The following is a 21,803-nucleotide window of genomic DNA, read 5'->3' as shown; positions in this document are numbered from 1 at the left end:
TTTCAGACGTAATTGTTATTAATTGATTTCGGGATCTCTTAATGATTACCTGTCGAGCGATTCGAACTATTTTACGAATGGATATTTAACTTTGTCATATTCTATATTTTATGTTGCACAATAAAACACACTATCATTCTCACAATTTTTTTGGAAATGAAACGGGTGCACAGTCGTTTTCTACTATGACAGACATTAATATTATTAATGCGAAAAATTCTATTTTTTTATACTATAGGTAGGCAGACGAGCATATGGGCCAATTAATGGTAAGAGGTCACCAACGCCCATAGACATGGCTTTGTAAGAAATGTTAACCATCGCTTACTCCGCTAATGCACCACCAACCTTGGGAACTAAAATGTTATGTTCCTTATGCCTGGCACACTGGCTCACTCACCCTTCAAAACGGAACACAAGAATACTAAGTACTGCTGTTTTGCGATAGAATATTTTGATAAAATTTGGTATGAAACTAGCTTGAACTACAAGCATATAACATTTGAAGCAAAATTCGGCTTCGCCTGCGTGTAAGAGAGAGAAGGCTGGTATTAGCTAAAAAGGTACTATGTTCTTTACTAGATAGAAATCTTCGTAGATTGTTTAAATTATTCAAAGGCAAGTTTTTTGATATGATATTACAAGAGAATTATCATTATCAAATAAAACAATTTAAAATGCCTAATATATAATATATTTATTCATAAATTCAACAATGGTATTCTCTTCATTTGTTTCTCGATCTGTCTGATGCTCTTGTCCTTAATCTTGGGCACGCTTGATATTGTGTAAATCGTACCGAATATATTGACACAGGCAAACATATAAAATAATGTATATATACCTATATGACTTTCCAAATATTCGAATGTGAATACATGTATAAGTCTGATTATTTGAGAGTAAGTATAGACAATTCCTAGTACAGTTGATCGGATCTGAAATCGAAGAGATACTATTATTTTACTATTTTATGTGTTATACGTATGGGGAAGTAAATTGCATATTAAAATTATGTTTAATGGTTATCCTGATAAACAAATGATGCAGAATATAATTTAGACATCATTATGTTTCTTTTTTTTTAATTCACGTTAATATAGTTTTCCAATATTCAACTTTCTATATTTTTCCATCTCCTTAGATTTTTTCGAAGTTTTAAATTGATATGGTTTCGAAATTTATGATAAAGTCTAAGTTAGTAATACAAATAATAAATAATCAATTCTTTATGTAATTTGAAATAGACAAAGAAAGTGCCACAAAATTTCAAATCACTTTATACAAGTATGGCGATTCAGGAGTCAAATTATTTAAGCAATGACACGAAAATAATGGTCAAAGCGCTGGTCGTTGGGGCGTGATCGTCGGACGATTGAAAATTACGAGTTCCAAACGATTTGGTACGCGAAGAATCTTGTACTATCCGGTACTTGATAAAAATAAACTTAAGCTTAAAAACCTTTCTTATTTTTATCGATGTAAAACTAAAAACATATTCCTAATAATTCCTTCGAAAGATATCCGCATGGTTTTAATTTATTTACTTTTTCATTAAATATTGTGACATCTGGAATCTTCATGTATTAATTACGCTTAACCGCTTACGAGTAAATGATAATTATTAACGTTAGATTAAGCATCTGCATGGTATCATTTTACCACCTCAGTAAATTGCACTAATAGCGTCGTTATGGTACAACGTTAATCTTTAGGCTTTACCACAGAGAATGGACACTTTATATTGTAATATAATATACGAGTGATGTTTTACCATGTGTAAAAAGAGGGGATGAGTAAATTTAATGGGACCCTCTGTCTTATAAATATTTGTTATAATTTTTTTTTGTGTAGTACGATAAAATGCGCGAAGATAGATTAGGCTAGAGAGATTTGCACCAGTACGTGGCCGATAGCTGTAATACATTATTTTACTACAGTAACAGTACAGTACAGTAACAGCCTGTTAATGTCCCACTGCTGGGCTAAGGCCTCCTCTCCCTTTTGAGAAGGTTGTGGAGCTTATTCCACCATTTTATTTTACTAATATTGTCATAATCGAATGGAACGGCAATCCGACACGCGCGGAGAAAAATCAAGGGATGGACCAAAGGCTTTACATACTTTCCGAGGCGCTGAATTCGCTTTCAACTTTCACACTTCAGAGCTGCTACTCAAAATTTCTTGTCAAAAAAAACTTTTTATTAGCTCACTTGGGTATTTCAATATAATATCTTATTAACATACCTCCAAGCTCAACATTTCCACCATGATAACCGTTGGCAAGCCCCATGCAAGGCCATATCCAAAGACAAGAACACCCAACGCTGCGACTGGAAGCCATCTCAGTGACGTCACAGTGAGATCAGCTTGCGTAAAAACACCTAGTGTTCCCATTGCTAATGTCATCACTGAATACGCAAATGTCAAGAGATACTGAAATTAAAAAAAATGCAGCTTGTATGTAAATATCCCACTTCTAGGCTAATGTCGTATACGGAGAAGATTAAAGTTCATTCCACAAAACCCCATTAGATCGTGTGGCGGATACACATTTGGCAAATTCAACCGACCCATGCAGACTTCCTCACGTTGCTTTCCTTCTCCGCCGAGCTACGGGATAATTTATAAAAACAAATTACCACATAAAAATTAATTGGTGCTTACTGAACCCGGTGAAATGGTTATACATAAATCTTAACCGCAGATTTATGCATAACTACTAAGCCATAACGCCAAGTTTATAAATTTAACTTGAATCAACAAGACGGCTCAATCAAGAACTTTGATCGTAAGTCGGCGATCGTGTAACGAGTGCTTCAAGCACTCGTATCAATAAGTTCACACGAGTGCTTGCGAACGCTTGCACCAATAACGTGGCACTCAGTGAAGCGAAAGCGAAGCGTCGCAACGAAACTCGCATATTGGAAGAAATTCGCAAATATAATATGTAAACTATTCCATAGAATGTATTTACTGGTGGTAGGGCTTTGAGCAAGCTCGTCTGGGTAGGTACCACCCACTCATCAGATATTCTACCGTAAAACAGCAGTACTTAGTATTGTTGTGTTCCGTTTTGAAGGGTGAGTGAGCCAATGTGCCAGGCACAAGGAACACAACATCTTAGTTCCCAAGGTTGGTGGCGCATAGGCGGTGTAAGCGATGGTTAACATTTCTTACAATGTCTGTGGGCGTTGGTGACTACTCACGATCAGGTGGCCCATATGCTTCTCTGCCTACCTATTCTATAAAAAAAAGCTTAGGTTAGAAAAATAATATATAAATTTTATCATAAAAATGTCAACCAAACCATACTTACTTACTTTTCTCTCAAATAATCTTATTAAAATCACACAAAACAATGCCCCAGTGAACAGACAGACCGGCACCAGAATGTTGTCAGGGTCCGCTGAGCTTTTAAGTTGAATGAGGGTCTTCTCCTGGTCCAGAAATATGATGCAGCCACTGAGAATTGTTATTGTGTACAACATTAGACCAATCTTCATTTCGTCTCGCCATATTCGATTGCTCCCTAAAAATATTTATTAATAATAATAACATTTTATTAGGATTTATTATTTCCTTTGAATGACTACCTCCTTGGTCTAGTGACTAACCTAACCTAACCTAAACACTAGACTAACTGTAGGGCTGGAGATCTTGTGGCTCTGGGATCGAACCCCGGGTTAGAACAGTAAAAGATTATTTATTGTTATTTAAAAACTTTATTGTACGCAAACATTACGAGTATAGCACAAGATATATAACTGGTTAAAAGTATGTAAATACGCCCTTATAGCAACAGCGACCTCTTCCAAGCAACCATTGTAAGAGATACTGAGATTAAAAAAAATTAAGTAGTGCAATTATTAATAATATATTTTTTATAGAAAATTAATAATTAAGCATCTATATTGAAGTTAAAAGATTGGATGTAAAATGATAACACAATATAATAAATAGAATATACATATTATAGTGATAAGTTATTGAATTCTTCCATCGAAAAATTCTAAACAGCAGACTGGAAATTGGAAGCTTACACTGCCGTGTCTCGGAAACCACACGAAGCCAATGGTCCTGAACTTGAACTCTAGGTCGTGTCAGAATTGCCATCCCATCATTATGAGAGTGATGGAATACACAGTCCTCTTATATTTTCGTGCACCCTTGTGCACTATAATATTATTATAACAAGTATATATAAGTCTTCTTTGGGATGGCCACCATTGCTGAACCGGGATAAGAGGACATAATCGTCATACTAAGGATTAAATAGTAGCTACTGAAATTTGCCGTCCCATCGGATTATAAGAGTAAAGAAATACAGATCGCACTTATATTTGCGTGCATTTGTGTGCTTTAAACATATTATAACAAGTATACATGTATTATATCTTGCTTAAGTTGCCTAGTCTCCCTTTCGAATGGCGATCAAACTGAACTCGGATAAACCATAATCATCATAATTAGAATTAAATAGAACTGTATTTCGTGCCGTTTGACAAAATGTACACTACGGGACAAAAGGTAGCTTCACGTTACAGTACGAGGATTACCATGTAAAATGACTATTCAAAATAGTATATATATATATATATATATATATATTTATGTTTATAGTTATACGTATATTTTGTTTTTGTTACAATTTACTGGTTGTCACTTCATTTCTGTTTTGGTTAAAGGTTGACTGATAGGTATTAAGTCTGCCTCTTGTTCCAATGGCATATTATGGTGGCCAATAAAGTTTTTAAATAAGAATAAATTAAAATAAAATAAATATTAATATCCAAATAGGTCGTTGTGACCTGCCATTAGGTCATTCACAATACGATGTCTGATCTCAGAAAATTTCAATATTGATACACTAATTGAAGAAAAAAAAATATAAATGTTCAATAGACACTAATCAAGAAATACTAAGAATTCTGTTATAAAAATATTGCATTGAGAATTGTAATCCTTACAAATATATTATATTAAATTTTTCTATTCGAAAATTTTGGAATTTAATGACAGATATTTCCAATAATAAGCCGGTCGTATTATTTAAATAGGTTTTAAAATTTATTCATCAGAGTTCACTAAAGGGTCCATCATTTTGGGTGTAATTAGTTTGTTAAATCGCAATAAATATTTGAAAAAATTCGTTAGAAAAATCTTTAAAAAGTAAAAAATCCAATGTGTTTGTGGCCGTTTAACTTTATTATAAGTACCAGGTAATATAAAAATACAAGCGTCGTCGTGTCGGATGGCCGCAAATCAATCAGAATAATAAAAGATTTTAAAGTAGTGATTGAGCTGATAATCTTTAAACGCTTGAATATATTACCATCATAATTTATAGCCAAGAACTATCTATGGGTTTCAAACAGAAAAAAACCGCATCAAAATCAGGTCATTCGTTTGGGAGCTACAATGCTTCAGACAAACACAGTAACAGTAACAGCCTGTTAATGTCCCACTGCTGGGCTAAGGCCTCCTCTCCCTTTTGAGGAGAAGGTTTGGAGCTTATTCCACCACGCTGCTCCAATGCGGGTTGGTAGAATACACATGTGGCAGGATTTCAATGAAATTAGACACATGCAGGTTTCCTCACGATGTTTTCCTTCACTGTCAAGCACGAGATGAATTATAAACACAAATTAAGCACATGAAAATTCAGTGGTGCTTGCCCGGGATTGAACCCACGATCATCGGTTAAGATTCACGCGTTCGAACCACTGGGCCGTCTTGGCTTTTTCAGACATACACACTGATATATTAAACTTATAACACACCTCCATTACGCCAGGGCTTAAAAATAGATATAAAAATTGATACATACAAAGGTCTAACAGTCTTAGCCGTTCATTTGGTTTTGCGCGTTCACTTTCCTCCTTCAGTAGTTTTATCTCGTGTAGGACGTACGTGTCGTCGACAGGCAGACATTTCAGCTTGGCCATGTTCGCTATTGCCACCTGAAACATTTAATTTTATGGAATATTCAATTTAACTATAAAATCAATAAAATATTAATTTTAAGTCCATATTTAAAATTTACTGTATGTTAGTAATATATATATTTTTAACATTTTACTTTAAACTAGAAGACGTTATAGCTAAATGTTGGATAAATAGATACTCAAAACAAAAAAAAAAACAGTTTTATGTCATATTATCTCACTAAATACACTATTGTCTGTATAAAAATATCGTAACTTTCTAAAAAAATAGACTTAAGTATTATTATTAAATATGAATAACGTTTTCTTACGCTCCAAATAATATCTAAAGATAACTAAATTTTTAATTTAATGCGTCTAAACCTCTAAACATAGAACTCGCAATTAAGTGACATATTATATTTTTTTAAAAAGAATTGCAACATTTTTTTATATTTAAATGCAGGAAACAAACAGTATAATAGCACCATAAGTTAATGAACACAACACATACATAAACCAACAAAATTTTCAATTATAGATAATACATTAAAAGAGCAAAAAAAACACATTAATTTAAAAAAATTAGAATACAATAAATTAAAAGATTCCTAAGATTAATCATGCCTACGACATATTTAAACAATTATTAAACCGGTCCATACATCTGGAGACCGAGGAGCTAGCGCTTATTTAGCCCAAAGGCTGAGTCTAGCGGTGCAGAGAGGCAATAGTACCAGCGTCTTGGGTACAATGCCACAGGACAATATATTAGACGGCGTGTTTTTTCTAAAATTTGTAATGCGTGTTTTGTTTTTTTTTTTCTTTTGTTTTATTTTAATTTTATATATTATAAAAATGACTGTACATAGCTTAAAAATAAATGAATTCTTATTCATTTATTTATTATTAAATAATAAAATAAATTTGATTACAATTCACGAGTTCTATATATACAATACAAAATTACTACAATTTACTAATTATTGCATTTATTACTTAATTTTTATGGATTGTTTTGTACATGTAGCGAAATCAATATCAAGAAAATATTTTATTGTTTTCATTATTACATTGAAAACTTGCTTCTTATATGTCAATAAAAAAATATACTATTGGTAAGTAACATGACGTCATCTATATATATAAAAGAATAACTGACTGGCTGACATATCAACGCATAGCCCAAGGCACTGATAAAAAGGAAGAAAGTTCCGATGAAAATCGTTCATTTTGAAAAACCTATGAAAATTCTGAATTATAAACACGAGTGAAGCCAGCGCGCCTTATAATACAAGCGAATATATAAAAAATAATTTAACCGTTTGGAATATAAAGTGTTGTAAGTGCAGACATAAGATTCATATTTTATCGGTTATTTATATTTGTAGCACTTCTGTATACTGTGTTCAATAAAGGATAAATAAATTAATTTAATCTCCAAAATCCCTTAAAATAATGAACCAATTACAAATAACAGCCATGACACTAAAAGGCTTTCCAGAAATACAGTTTTAAATTTTGTCGAATAATATTTTAAGTGTCTCAACTACCTCGATAGAATTTTAATATAAACGTCTTCCTATAGCACGGATTGCCACAAAAATATCGACATATTTTCACATGCATTCAGGGTCATCAACATTTTATTTTAAATCCAAATATTTAAGTTTAAATAATGCGTACGAACTCTGCGTTGCGAATAGTTATGTATTTGCGGTAGATCGTTAGGGCGGCCAATTAGAGGCGTGATTTTTTTTATGGCCTTTTCAACATAATTTACGCAATAGTGCAATTTTATGTCACTTCCCATTTAACACTTTTAGGTAGTTTAACGACCCGTCCAAATACAATAACCGCTTAACACATAGAACAGGGAAATGTTAAAAGTTAACATTAATTGCTTAATAAAAACAAAAAGCTATATATATATATATATATATATATATATATATATATATAAAAGCCGAGATGGCCCAGTGGTAAGAACGCGTGAATCTTAACCGATGATAGTGGGTTCAAACCCGGGCAAGCACCACTGAATTATCATGTGCTTAATTTGTGATTATAATTCATCTCGTGCTTTACGGTGAAGGAAAACATCGTGAGGAAACCTGCATGTGTCTGATTTCACTGAAATCTGCCTCTCTCGAAAAGAGGAGAGCAGGCCTTTAGCCCAGCAGTGGGACATTCACAGGCTGTTACGGTTACGGTTACGGTATATATATATATATATATATACATTCCTAAATCAAAATTCGATGCTTTAAAAATGTAAGAATATTATACACTTTTAACAGTAGTAGTAAAACTATAGTATATTAGCAGAGTTTACATACGCTTACTATGATAGCAAATTGACGTCCTACGGCTGGATGTAGAGAAGGTTAATAAAAGCCAAGATGTCTTAATGGTCAGAAGATGTACATAGATCAATAATTGTGGGTTCAAGTTAGAGCGTGATTCATTTCTTGTTTAATATATTGTAAGGAAACGTGAAAAATGCATATGATCAATGGTAACGTATGTGTCCGCTAATTCGTATTGGAGCAACGCTCTGGGTTAAGATTGAAACATTTTGGTATTGTTACTTTACTTAATAAATATATATAATGACTGGTTGTTGGTTTGTTATATATGTATATATAAATATATTATATTATCATATAATATGTTCAGTTTTCACTATGTATTTATGCGATTAGTGGAAATTACAAGTATATTTCTTACTAAAGATTAACCAACGATATGCTCTCTACTGCCAACCCTTTGGATCCAAGGGTCTCAGATGACTTGTCATCTACAATATATCCATGGAAAGAGTATTTCGGTACGCTTTTCTAAGATATTTTACAAAGTACGTCCCCTCGGGGTAACGTATGTATACGTAGGGATGGTTAGTACAACTTTGCAATAGACAAAGTTATTGATGAAAAATCTATGATTTTTTGTTCTAAAATTTTTTAAATGTTTTTACGTATTTATCTTTAATTTATAAAATTTATTGTTTTTTTTTTTAATTTAGTTATTACTATTGTGTTTATTATCATATTTTATTGTATGTTCCGAGATAGTCCAGTAGTTAGGACAAATGAATTTTAACCTAAAGATTGCAAATTCACATTCAGGACGGCACCACTGACTTGTTTTTAACAAGCCAGTGGTGCATATGTGGTACATATGTACGATAAAAATTAGATTTGTAGCTTATTCCAAAACGTTACTCCACTGGATCTTTGCCCAGCAATGGACTATTTATAAGCTGTTACTTTTTAAAGCTATTAATTCTTCAAAACCGTTCCGACTATTTACAATAATAGATCTTGAAATTATCCCGTCTCTTTCGGGTAGAAGGTAAAAATACTTACTCTATCAGTGCAATATATTTAAAACAATATTACTTATATTGATAACAGTGAAATTGATGATGTTTATATGACTACGTTAGAAATTAGTTTTTTAAAAACCCGAGAAGTACAAATAAACTGTAACAGCACGTTTTCGAATCCACAAAGTCAACACATCGTTCCTAGTTATTTCCATTTAGTATTAATAGTTCTCATTATAGACTTCCACATTTATTTTTATATATGCTGTTTAATTATTTATTAGTTCATTTAAATTTTACGACAAAAAAAAATTTAACTACTTAATCAAAATTTTGGGACGCCAACTTAGTTATGCGAAATAGAAAACATTAAATTATGTTTAAAAAAAAAAACAATTTCATATTGCTATTTGTTCTTGTTTATTATAAATAATATAAATATTTCTAACTATGAAAGTTAACTTTCCTATCAAGCCTACGATAAATTATGCCACGTCTACAAGCGACCGTGTGGCCTAATGGATAAGGCGTCGGACTTCGGATCCGAAGATTGCAGGTTCGAGTCCTGTCACGGTCGAAATATATTTTTATTTCACTAGCCTATATATATTTTTTGTAATATATTTAATTTGGTTTTTTATTGAAAATAAATAAATAACAAAAACTGTTTTTCTTATATAACCATATTTGAAGTTACGATTTATTATAATATATGATGGGGTATATTTCTAACTTTTTTAAACTTCTATTGTCTAGTTCATGATACTAAAAGGATATCAAAGATTATAAGTATTACATTTTTAGCGATTCTTAGTAAAATTGACGTATTTTTACCCGAGATAGCTCGAGAGCCATGGAAAATATTAAATCTAATAAGTATTTTTTTATTTAATTTTTTAATGTGCTTAATTTGTGTTTATATTTCATCTCGTGCTTGACGGTAAAGGAAAACATCGTAAGGGAACCTGCATGTGTCTAATTTCATTGAAATTATGCCACATGTGTATTCTACCAATCCGCATTAGAGCAGCGTGGTGGAATAAACTCAAACCTTCTCCTCAAAAGGGAGAGGAGGCCTTATCCCAGCAGTGGGACATTAACAGGCTGTTACCTTTAGTATTTAACTATAGAACGCTTAAAGTTCATAGACTATTTTCTGAGAAATGTCATACAATAACGAGTCTCGATTTTTTCGGAACATTATCACTTTTATTACCAAAAAATAAATGTATGTGTATATATATATGTACGCTTGATTTGCAAAACGTCTTAAAATCAAACAAATCTTGTCATGTATGTTACCCTACTATAAAGGGTCGGCCATACTTTTATGTATCGAAAATCTTCAGAAATATATAGGAATGTATGAGAGCGTTTATATTTTTATAATAAAAATCAAATGAAGCTCTAACAACTTTAATTTTTGATTTCGTATATCCTTTATAAACATTAACAAATCCTAATTCCAAGCCCTTCTATAATTTATATAATCCTTTACGAAATAATAAATCTTATTTAATAAAAAATTAACATATTAAGTTTGTTTAGATATAGGTATATAAATGTGAAATGTTCTTCGCGATTTTATTATAAAATCGTATTCCCTGCCCCAGGAAGGATGTATTAACTTTGTGAAGTCGAAAGTTTCGTGTTACAAGTTTATTACCTCTCGTGTTTATACAATGTTTCTATCAAAACCATCGATTCTGTAATGACTTTCATAACTTTGATAGTTAAGTTAAAAATCAAACATTTGAACTGGTACGGTCTCGCCATTGTATTTAAAAACTTATTCCCTAAGGTATTTCTCAAACTCTAGCTAAAAGAAATATCTTATAAAGATAAGCTTTTCTTTATAACACACTGTATCATGTTACGTACATAAATGTACTGAAATGTCAAAAATAACAGCCTTACACACATTGCTTATTTGTACATTTATTTATCTCTTTCTGACATTATTGATTTGACATTTGAAAGACGAAGACACAGCATTGTTTAAATAATCACCCCCTTAACAAATACATAAGTAAAAGCGTAAGTTTTTAAAAATAGAACGAGAGAGAGTCGTTATCTGTCAATTTATTGACATTATATTTTGATATTTAAAGTTAATAAAGGAACCATTCTACATTATATTATATGAAATATTTCACGGTAAAATAAATGATGGGCAAGACTGGTGACCCAGACACTAGTTAAATCCCTGACAAGTATATAATAAGTTTGAAAACATTATAATTAAAATTAATTAACCAAACAAAGCTGCTAAATGTAGAAGTGGTAAAGGCTTTGTAGGTTAATTAATTTTCGGAAAGCTAGAAATAGTTTTAATCTCACAATTTGCATGTAAAGAGAGTTCATTGAATTTTCTGGCCATTTTCTGCTTTCTAGATTAGGGGTCTTTTGATAAATTTACGGGAATATTGCCCTGATGGTAGGATGCGTGAATCTTAACATGGATCGCAGATGCAAGCCCCGGCAAGCACCGCTGAGTATTCATATTCTTTAATTAAATTTGCTGGTATAACTTTTTACTTGGAATACGAAAATTGGAGGTACAAACCCAGGTTAGCACCTCTGTATTTTCAAGTGCTTAATTTGTGGTTATAATTTCGTGCTCCCTAAACGAAAACATCGCGAGAACACCTGCATATGTTAGTGGATCTGTCACATATGTATTCCACAACCTGCATTGTAGAAGGAAGTCTTAGCCCAGCAGTGGGACATGTACAGTCTATTACTTACTTACATTAAAAATCGTGAAGCATTTTAATTAGTTTTCGTTGCAGTTCTTAATTTCTAAATGTATTTACACATAAAATTATGCGCCCAATGAGTATAATGTATTAAAAATTAAATCACAATGAACATAACGAATCATTAAAAGTATAATGTATTTTTATCGATACAATTATATAAAGATTAACTATAGTTTAAGCGCACTACAAGCTTCCGTCCATGCTTACACCCGTCTCTGAGGAGACCCTATGTGTTAAGTCAGGATAATCTCTATTCAAAATAAAACATTTTAATCTCTTCAGTAGTTTTTAACGAAAATGCATCTTCACAAACATTCGCGTTTATAAAATCGTAGGATGTTATTATATAATATTGATTTAAAAAAACACTGCTATGAGCTGGTAATAAGCTAAAGTTCGTTTTGGTTTTTTTTTTGCATGCTGTGTCTGCGTCTAGTTGGATACAGTTAATTATGTTATTATTATTGAAGTGAAAACTTCTTACGCGCGTTGTCTGGTTTATCGTTTGGGATAGATTCGTGGCTTCGCGTTTCCGACATGCTAATGAATATAATGAAGACGTTGAAAGTTCAAATAATTTAAGTATTGTGGAAATTAATGAGGATAATAATGATACAAATAATATAAATGTATTAACTATTATTTATTTAACACGTTCACAGTGCATGCCCCATCGATGGGGCATTTTGAGCAACTCACCGTACGTGAATGCACTATCAATGGGGCATGAGCCCTTCCCAAGTTTAAAGTTTGTAACTCTGTACACGTATGAGCTAATATGCTTATATGAACTTACACGTGTGAGTAATGAACTAAAGAAAAAATATACGTGAAAACCCGATTACCTTTTTATAAGGGTTGCCAGTTTTCACTATAAAAGGTCGCGTGTATTTTGGGCAAAAATAAAACAATAATATGTTAATCTAATTTATTGATTTTATATTATTTTTATAATTTTCGTATTTATTTTTAATGGCACCTGTTAAAGCAATTCAGACAGAAAGCTTTATGGCACCCCAGACACTCCATATCAGTTTTTTTTGCTTTGCGGGCTGATTCCGCTGCTGTACGGCCTTCTTCAATAAAAACTTTGTAACAGCCAGTGCAACGTTTCCTGAAGATTCTTTTTGGGTCACGTCTTGGAATTTTTGTGAGGGAATGGCTAGATCTAGAAGATCTAGCTGGCTGGCTCGAACATTGTGGTGTAGATAATCCATCAGAAGGTGCAGGAAATTGAAGGCTCAGTAACTGTTTAATTATTATTTCATGACCTTTGAGCACAGTCACTTTGCTTTGTGCATTCACGTCCTTGTATATCAATACTGCGTTAATCACACAAATTGACATCAGATCTCCAGCAATTTTTTTATACCAAAAGCAAGTTTTGCGCACAGGGGAATTGTAGCTGGCGAGCTGGTCTGCTACATCAATGCCTTTTTTGCCACGATTATACTCCATGACTATTTTAGGCTTCAAAATCGGTCTATATCCAGCAGACATTTGCATGTCATGATTATGACATGTTGACATAACCAGTACATCGCGTTGGTCCTTCCACTTCAACACAGTTAAAAAACTGTTCTGTTTTACTGCAATTTCACCCTTTTTTAGAGTTGCGTTGACCACATCAGGGGGAAGGTCTCGTCTATTTTTACGTACAGTTCCGCAAAAGTCTGTTCTACGTTGTTTTAGATATCTGGCCAACCGCACACTGGTGTAATAATTATCAGTCACCAATAATCTGCCCTCGTTCAAAACATCTTGAGCCAATGCAGCTACAACTGAACCTGGTTTGTCAAGACCTTCGACTACTATATCTTCCCCTGAATACACCTTGTAGCTCCATGTATAGCCGGTGTCTGTGTACAATTTATATATTTTTAAGCCATATTTGCTACCTTTTTGAGGGTTGTAGGTGCGGATATTTAATTTTCCTCTAAACCCGACCATGGATTCGTCAACAGCGACAGTGTCGCCTGGAGTAAAAACTTTTCGTGAATTTTCAATTACTTTGTCTATTAGAGGTTGAATTTTGTAAAGTCTTCCATTCCGATCAGTAGAGTTGTCTGCAAAATGCCAACATCTTAGAATGAGGGAAAATCTGTCGTAAGACATTGAAATTTCGTGAAGAAGTGGATGAAAGTACAGCCTATCTTTCTTCCAATAGCATTCAGTTGTGGGAAAATCAACAAGACCCGTAAACAGGTACACTCCGATAAATTTGAGCATTTCATCTGCAGAAACATCTTTCCAACGTTTTATGCGAGAATGCGGTTTCACTGCGGGAAGAAGCTGTAATTGTCCGGCGTAAATATTGGTTTGAGTAACCATCAATCGTATCATTCCACAAGTCCGTATTTTTTCCAAAAATTTGATCTTGTCGCTTGCCGTTGTCGTATCCTGTGAAAACCTCCCTTTCCAATGGCCGTATTTCAAAAGACCACGCAGTAGGCAATATCTGAAAATTAATTCGAGGTGTCCGAGAATGTGTTGGAGCTTGTTCATGCATGCTAGGCTGAAAAGTAGCTTCTTCAGACATCGGCAATGGCAACACAGCCGGCTCATTTTCAAATAATGGCGGCAAAAATCGATCAGGCGAGGACATGCAAGGGTTTTGTAAAGTAACGGATGAATCAGCAGGTGGCAAAACAAGCGATACCTCAACATTATTTACATTGATATACTCTCCGATATTCTCCACCGATTCAATATTTTCATCTAAAAATTCACCAAACTCTGAATCTTCCAAGGGGGGGCCTTGGAAGATTTTCTTCACCATCACTTTCTTCTAATATACGACATAACTCCTCATCTGTTAGAGGTCTGTGTCGATTCATGATCACAACAAAACAAAAACAAAATAATACAAAATTACGTTACGAAAACTTTTGAACTCTAGACTGTCAACTTGAAAGATAAAAACTTGACACTGACATAACAATTACTACAGAATTCATAGTCAATTTTGGTTTATAGATTCATAGATTCAGCCATTTTTTTTACAACGGGCACGGAGCAAAATCTCATACGTGCATGCCACATGTTTGGGGCATGCACGTATGATGGGACATCCGTGGGTCATACGTGTATGACCCACGGATGGTTCATTCGTCCAGATGGTTTTTTTTCATATGAAGGGGTCTTAAAATTAAAAAACAATGATAATGTATATCATTTTTACACCTAACAAAACATATTATCCCCAATTGGCGTTTACACTTATGGAGTTATCTCCATAATCATAGCTACACTGTTAACGTGTTAAATTAAGCTGTATTACTTGTATGTTAAAATTTTGTACCGAGTTTGCGACATACTGTGTATTGTGATGATTAAAACGGTTATAATAAAAACAGATAGAATTATTACTTAGAGTGCCAATAGATGTGAAAATTGGACAAATATATTTACCAGTTTCAAGTTTTCACTTCTATCGGCTGTCCGTAGGACTGCCAGTTTTTTTTTTAGTTAATTAATATATGTAACACCTAAAAAATTGTGCCCAGTTTTTCGAACGAAATAAAATAAAATATGCGTCGTAGCATGGGGCCGTAGCGGTGACGTGTCATGTGTGTGAATACTACGCTGAGCAGCTTTTCTATAAAAAAGCACTCGTAAGAGCCTACTTAAATAAAGTGTATAAAAATTTGATTATTTGATTAATTAAAAGTTTATTTATTTATTTCACTATTAATATCATATTTAAATGACAACATTAAAGCTACGTTCAAAATTTACTTCCCATAAAAATCGAAATAATTGTATTTTAAGGTGTCTTTTAAATAGTTGAATAAAAACTCTTTTCAGACTTTAATATTCACTCAGCACGAGATGGATAAGCATTAAGCCGGAACAGAACCCGTTAACTTCAGCTTAAATTCAATAATCTATTCAGCAATTCAGCTGACTCTAAGCTGATTGATTTTGGATTAAAATATTAACACTAAATTCTATGGATATATTCAACAGGCTAAGCTAAGGATTAAGCTTTTTACATCTACAAACACGTAGACCGTGTGGCCTAATGGATAAGGCGTCGGACTTCGGATCCGAAGACTGCAGGTTCGAGTCCTGTCACGGTCGGATCATATTATTTCATATATTTTTTAATTATTTTTTATAAATAAAGATTTCCGTTATTCATACTCGAATACGTAATAATTTAATAGATCTTACATTCAGTTTCAGTATTGATAGTATTAATCGATGGCAGGCGATAATGCAAATGGCAACTTATGTGTATTTAGATTAAGCTCAAATTCTTACTGACTTTGACCAGCAACATGACTTATTTCAGAAACTGGAAGTAAGAAATTTTGACATTTGAGCCAATTCCAAAGGGATTAGAAATTATATTATTTTTGGCTAGGTGGAGGCCTTCGGATTTCTAGGCCCTTATGCCAGTGCCTATTAGGTATAATTGCGAGTCTGTCTTTTTGACCTTACGATTTCAATTTAAATATTTAGCAAGAAATGAAAAATAGAGTTAGTTAAGTTATTCAAACTTACCTCAATTTTTCCAGTCTTCACCAAGTAGCTAGGCGATTCGATCACTAAGAAAAGTGATACAAACTGTACCATCACCATTGCAGCTATCAGGTACAGAACGTTTTCACCATCAAGCCCGAACCTTACTAAATATCCCGCTGACGTCATCGCTGTAATAAGAGCTACTGCCGTTCCTCGGCCTGTGGTGGCTGATATTTCTCTAATATAGATTGGGATACAAATAAAAAGACCAGCAGTGGAGATTCCAGAAAGAATATGTAGAACTATTGATCCAATTTCACTTGGCTCTAAAAGGAGTGGTATACATGATGCCTGAAACAATAAAATTAAGTACTCTTTTATGGAGAAACAAGAAACAAATAAAAAAGATACACTGACTGTGGTTTTCATCTTTAGTGATAAACTTTGGCTATGTAAATAATATTCCAATAATAAAATAAACAACAGTGGCATTCTGTAAGAGCTCACATCGCATCTAACTGTTAATGTTGAACACGACTTACGGTGATCGGTAAAAATTAACATTTGACTTGACTCTTTATTTTTACTGCCTTGATTTAAACCTCTTGCGTCAATCTTTGATATGATAAATTGCAATAATTGCTTGTTTGAAAACGATTTCCGCCATCAATATGTCAAAGTGATCAATAACACTGTCTATATAAATTGTCTATATAACACATATAAAATGTTCTTTAGTGTATTTCATCTTTAATTATTTCAATGTTAATTTAATCTGCCTCAATGTTTATTACCAGACAGCATCACAATCTACGTTTCCCAGGAAATAGGATAGCGTACAAGTGTGTGCGCGAAGATAAGTGCTTTCGAACTCGAAGCTGCGTATAATTTTTTTATCACAAAAATACTAATAAATATTTATGAACCTAGACCCTTGAGATCAGCATCCATATAAGCCATCCACTAGATAAACGGAACAGCTACGTCCATTTGTGATCGTTAAACAGCTAATTCACTTACCCCCTGTAAGAGAATAACGATATATATACCGAACTTTCTTCCCAATTTGTCAACACAATAACTTTGTATTAAGCCACTGAATATTGACGCGAGTATGAGCGCTGTGGTCGTCCAAGGAACCGTGTCCGGCGTAGTGAAGTGGCCGGCATGGGCTGATATAGTAAGGTTGTTGCTCTCCACGCCATGTGTGAAAAATGGGAGGCTGACTGGAAGGAGAAATAACTCTTAGAGCGAATACATTACAGCGTATTTTCTTCTGAAAGATAATAAATTGACCTTATTAGCTTTATCTTAAAAATCATAATTCATTAAAAAATATTGTGATTTCATACCAATCAATAATCCGGTGATGAAGAACTTCTTAAAAATATATTATAATCTAATCGTGAGGCTTTAAATTGAAAAAAATAAGAGCAAGGGCGCTTTTAATTTAATTATTTATTAGTATTGAACGAAAAATCCCCCATCTCACATTTCATGCATTTATTTAATATCTAGTGTAATATAATCGTTTTTAGTTAAATTTAATATAGTACACTGATTTACAAAGTTAATAAAACTATCAGCACAATGTCAAATCTATTGAAATGATCAAATGCAATCTTGAGATGATTGATGAATTATATTTGATACTAGTTCCGCCCGGATTCGCTTGTGTGTGGGGAGGTTTGTTATGTTATAAGGTATTCGGATGGGCAAATACGCTACCTAATGTTAAGTTGTCACCAACTCCATTGGCGATGTAAGAAGTATTAACCATTACTTACATCGCCAATTCGCTACCAACCTTGGTAACGATGATGTTATGCCCCTTGTACCTGTAGTTACACTGGCTAACTCATCTTTCAAACTGGAACGCAACTATACTATGAATTGCTGTTTAGCGGTAGAATATCTGATGTGTGGGTGATACCTAGCATTTCAACCTTGCACAAAGCCCTATCACCTAGAAAATTAAATGCCCTATGTCCTTATCTGTACCACTGATAACGTGTGCACAAAATTCATGTTGCCCGGTCGAGTATTTCAGCTCGTTCACGGCTGACAAACAAATAAACAAACATACTCATTTTCCCATTTATAATTTATTAAGGATTAAGGATGTGGTACGGGTACAACAATCTCAATACGTCATACAGTCAAACGGCAATACAATCGTTTTGGCCCGATTTGACGTGTAAGTTATCTAGTAACTACGGAGACAACAGGTATAATATCTTAGTTTCCAAAGTTGGTGTGGCATGGGCAATTTAAGAGATGGTTAATATTTCTTTCAGTACCACTATCTATTGACGTTGTTACCATCGAGTGGTCTACCAATCTTTTTAAAAAAAAAAAGTACGTAAGCACCACGACCTCTATCGTTCTATAGAGGTAATGGTGATGTTCGAAACATTCTAGATTTTTATATTTCTGACAAATTGTAAACAGCTGGAAGGAATATACATTTTCATCTCCTACATGCAGGTTTCATCATATTTTCCTTGACCGCGAGATGAATTATATACAAAAATTAAGCACGTGGAAATTTGCCCAATCGCAATCATCGTTTAATTTTAACGTGTTCTAACCACTGGGCTGTCTCGTCTATGATTTTACTAGGTACGAGTATATTTCTTCAAAAAATAAGCTTCCCATGAGATGCTCTTAGATATTCATCAAGTTTATACGCAATTACTCAATTGCAAAAAACTGCAATGCATTGTAAGAGCTCACTTCGTATCACATTCGTGAAATGTTATGATAACTTACGGCGATACGCTATTTTGATACGTGTATCTAATCCTTTTATTGCTATAATAATTGTAATAGTCATTGTCGCTTATCACTTTCTGACAATTAACCATTCTATTCTGCGATGAGATTCGAGTTTTTTAATAAAAATAAATGTCCTATATGAGACAAAACATTTCGCATGAAATTAGTTTGATTTCGATATTGCCTTCTTTCTCACTACGCAAAACTATGAAAATATTCATAATCATAAACAAATATTTTTTAAGATGACACAATTTGATAGAAATGCGGAACGAACTCTTTTGATTCTTTCGTCAGTATTGATTTTGTAGCATCAGACCATTTAAAGACAATTGAAATTAAGCTAAAGCCAGAACACGACCGTTAAGCCGATAATTATTTTTTCATATATCAAATAAGTGTTATATACTCAGCGAACAAACAACAGTAACCTGTGAATGGCCAACTGCTGAGCTAAGGCCTCCTCTCCCTTTTTGAGGAGAAGGTTTGGAGCTTATTCCACCACGTTGGTCCAATGCGGGTTGGTGGAATACACATGTGGCAGAATTTCTGTGAAATTCGACACATACAGGTTTCCTCACAGAACAAACAATATCGTAAGGAAGCCATTATTATGTCAAATAAAGTTCATCAACAAGTGGATCACCAAAATCGAATACGCTCAAAAGTCTTTAATGGACAAGCCTCAGCCCAGCAGTGGGAAATAAATAATAATCACTTACCTATAACAGACAAGGAGTATCCCTTAAAAACAGAGCCCTTATCTCCATCACTTATTCTCACATTTTTAGTTATCGTAAACATCACAGCGACACACAATTAAGAAAATAAACACGCTACCGCGCAAAAGGCACGATAAACTCCACTCACTCTTTTATATTCGCTTCTAAATTCACCGCACTCAAACGAAAATGCACTCTATATAACTGATAATAAAGTACAATTTCGATCGCATACGAATACAAATATTTAAATATTTACTTAAGAATTTATACAGTAAATTAATTACGAAAACAGGCTGAAACTTGTTGATAATTAGACTGTAATTGCTGTACGTTTAAGCCGATTATTATGCGACGATATAGAATAAATATACGTGAGGCTGGCTGAGTTTGTCAGCGCGTTTGAGTCAATAGACATTAGTTTATCAGTACTAAGCCATTGACGTCGTTGTGCCTCGTTTGATTTTGTTACGACTGGCAATATTTTTAATAAATTATATTACAAATTGTCAAAATTATATTAATGACAAGTGGCCTAACGTGAAATGTTTAAGATATTCGATCGAGAACGGAAAGTTAATTCATAAGTAGTAAAATAAAAGTAAAGTACAGCATATAAATATCGCACTGCCTCTCAAAAGACTTCTCCTCTTAATAAGAAGCTATTCAGCTGATATAATCAATAAGTAATGTCAAATTTATAAATTGATTAGAAAAACAATGGGTTGAATTGAAAATAAGGCATTTATTTTCAAAACAAAACGCCATTTTATCACATTAATTTTACTTGTAGATAATTATGAATTCTCAGCGGTAAGTCTCCGCGTGCTGGTTATCCGCTCTCATCTGTGCCGCCGCCATTTCACCAGATAAAAAAAACGTTAATGCAAATACACTTACCCGTTCAAATGCTCCCAAGTGAACAATCAACCTATGCAATGGAGTAATTCGAGTTAAAGTGAATCTTCCGGAAATTTCAGGGTTGGCTGAGAGTAATTGCTTGAAAAACGACTTCCATATCGCTAATGCTACTTCCAGTTACAATGAGCATTGAGATCATTTTAAAATGTTAAGTCAAGCGAGCTCTAACAACCGCGAGTGTGGAAATTGCATAAGGTTATACATAGACATCTCGTGTTATTGAATTACAGGTTCACAGATAAACAAATATATAAGTAACAATACATCCAATATATGTTTTTAATTTTGGTTTTATGTAACGTATAATTATGACGGTAGGAGATCAAATAAGAAATATATTTGAATTTGGAATATTAAAAAACAATTAGTTGCAATGCAAAAATATTTGAATTTAGAATTTCAAAAACAATTAATTGCAATGCAAAAACATTAATTTTGTCATACACACGAATTTACATTCATAGATATAAATTCTAGTACATTAAAAAAACTCGTGACAATGAAGTTAACTGTAAAACAAACATAATTTTTGTTCTATTTTATTTATTTTTTACATAATCAGTACTTTTCATACTAAGGGTAATTAAATTTATAATCTCGACAAAGATAGTCTTTATCATGGAAAACGTTCGTGATAAACTTAGACTCATTATATGATCATGACCACGTGATCCATGAATTATGTACGTTGATAAAAATCAGATATAGCTATCTCAAAATACAAAAGAAACATCTTTATTCGTATCTTTTTAATACAGGAATTAAGGCGTGGATACACGTGGCTTTACTTAAGTTACATTGATTCCTTTTTTTTCGGAAATGTATACCGGAAATAAACCTAAAAAAATATATGTTAACCAACATCATATAAAGCATTTCCTCTTCGTTACAAAAA

The 21,803-nt window shown here is 33.2% G+C and overlaps 1 protein-coding gene and 2 non-coding genes across 3 annotated transcripts; 2 read left to right on the top strand and 1 right to left on the bottom strand.

The window, feature by feature from the left end:
* Positions 1 to 678: 678 nt before the first annotated feature.
* Positions 679 to 20,366, bottom strand: LOC126777217 (uncharacterized). Its single transcript, XM_050500200.1, has 7 exons — positions 19,988 to 20,366; positions 17,508 to 17,713; positions 16,527 to 16,838; positions 5,831 to 5,963; positions 3,324 to 3,532; positions 2,248 to 2,436; positions 679 to 938 (listed from the first exon to the last, which is right to left on the bottom strand). Exons 1-7 carry the CDS (start codon positions 20,067 to 20,069, stop codon positions 702 to 704), a joined length of 1,368 nt encoding a protein of 455 aa, XP_050356157.1. The 5' UTR covers positions 20,070 to 20,366; the 3' UTR covers positions 679 to 701.
* Positions 9,760 to 9,832, top strand: Trnar-ucg (transfer RNA arginine (anticodon UCG)). The gene has a single exon. It is a non-coding gene; the product is annotated as a tRNA-Arg (tRNA).
* Trnar-ucg (transfer RNA arginine (anticodon UCG)) lies at positions 16,028 to 16,100 on the top strand. Its single transcript has one exon. It is a non-coding gene; the product is annotated as a tRNA-Arg (tRNA).
* Positions 20,367 to 21,803: the final 1,437 nt, after the last annotated feature.

Source organism: Nymphalis io, chromosome 22 (genome assembly GCF_905147045.1).
Source record: "Nymphalis io chromosome 22, ilAglIoxx1.1, whole genome shotgun sequence".
Taxonomy (NCBI): domain Eukaryota; kingdom Metazoa; phylum Arthropoda; class Insecta; order Lepidoptera; family Nymphalidae; genus Nymphalis; species Nymphalis io.
This window is presented reverse-complemented; position numbering and strand designations above follow the sequence as displayed.

Excerpts from the sequence above, each read along its gene's own strand:
- LOC126777217 (XM_050500200.1), bottom strand. The coding sequence starts at position 20,069 with ATGTTTACGATAACTAAAAATGTGAGAATAAGTGATGGAGATAAGGGC. Across the intron at positions 2,437-3,323 it reads TAAGATTATTTGAGAGAAAA|TATCTCTTGACATTTGCGTA; the intron begins GTAAGTAAGTAT and ends TTTTAATTTCAG. Across the intron at positions 939-2,247 it reads TGGAAATGTTGAGCTTGGAG|ATCCGATCAACTGTACTAGG; the intron begins GTATGTTAATAA and ends CTTCGATTTCAG.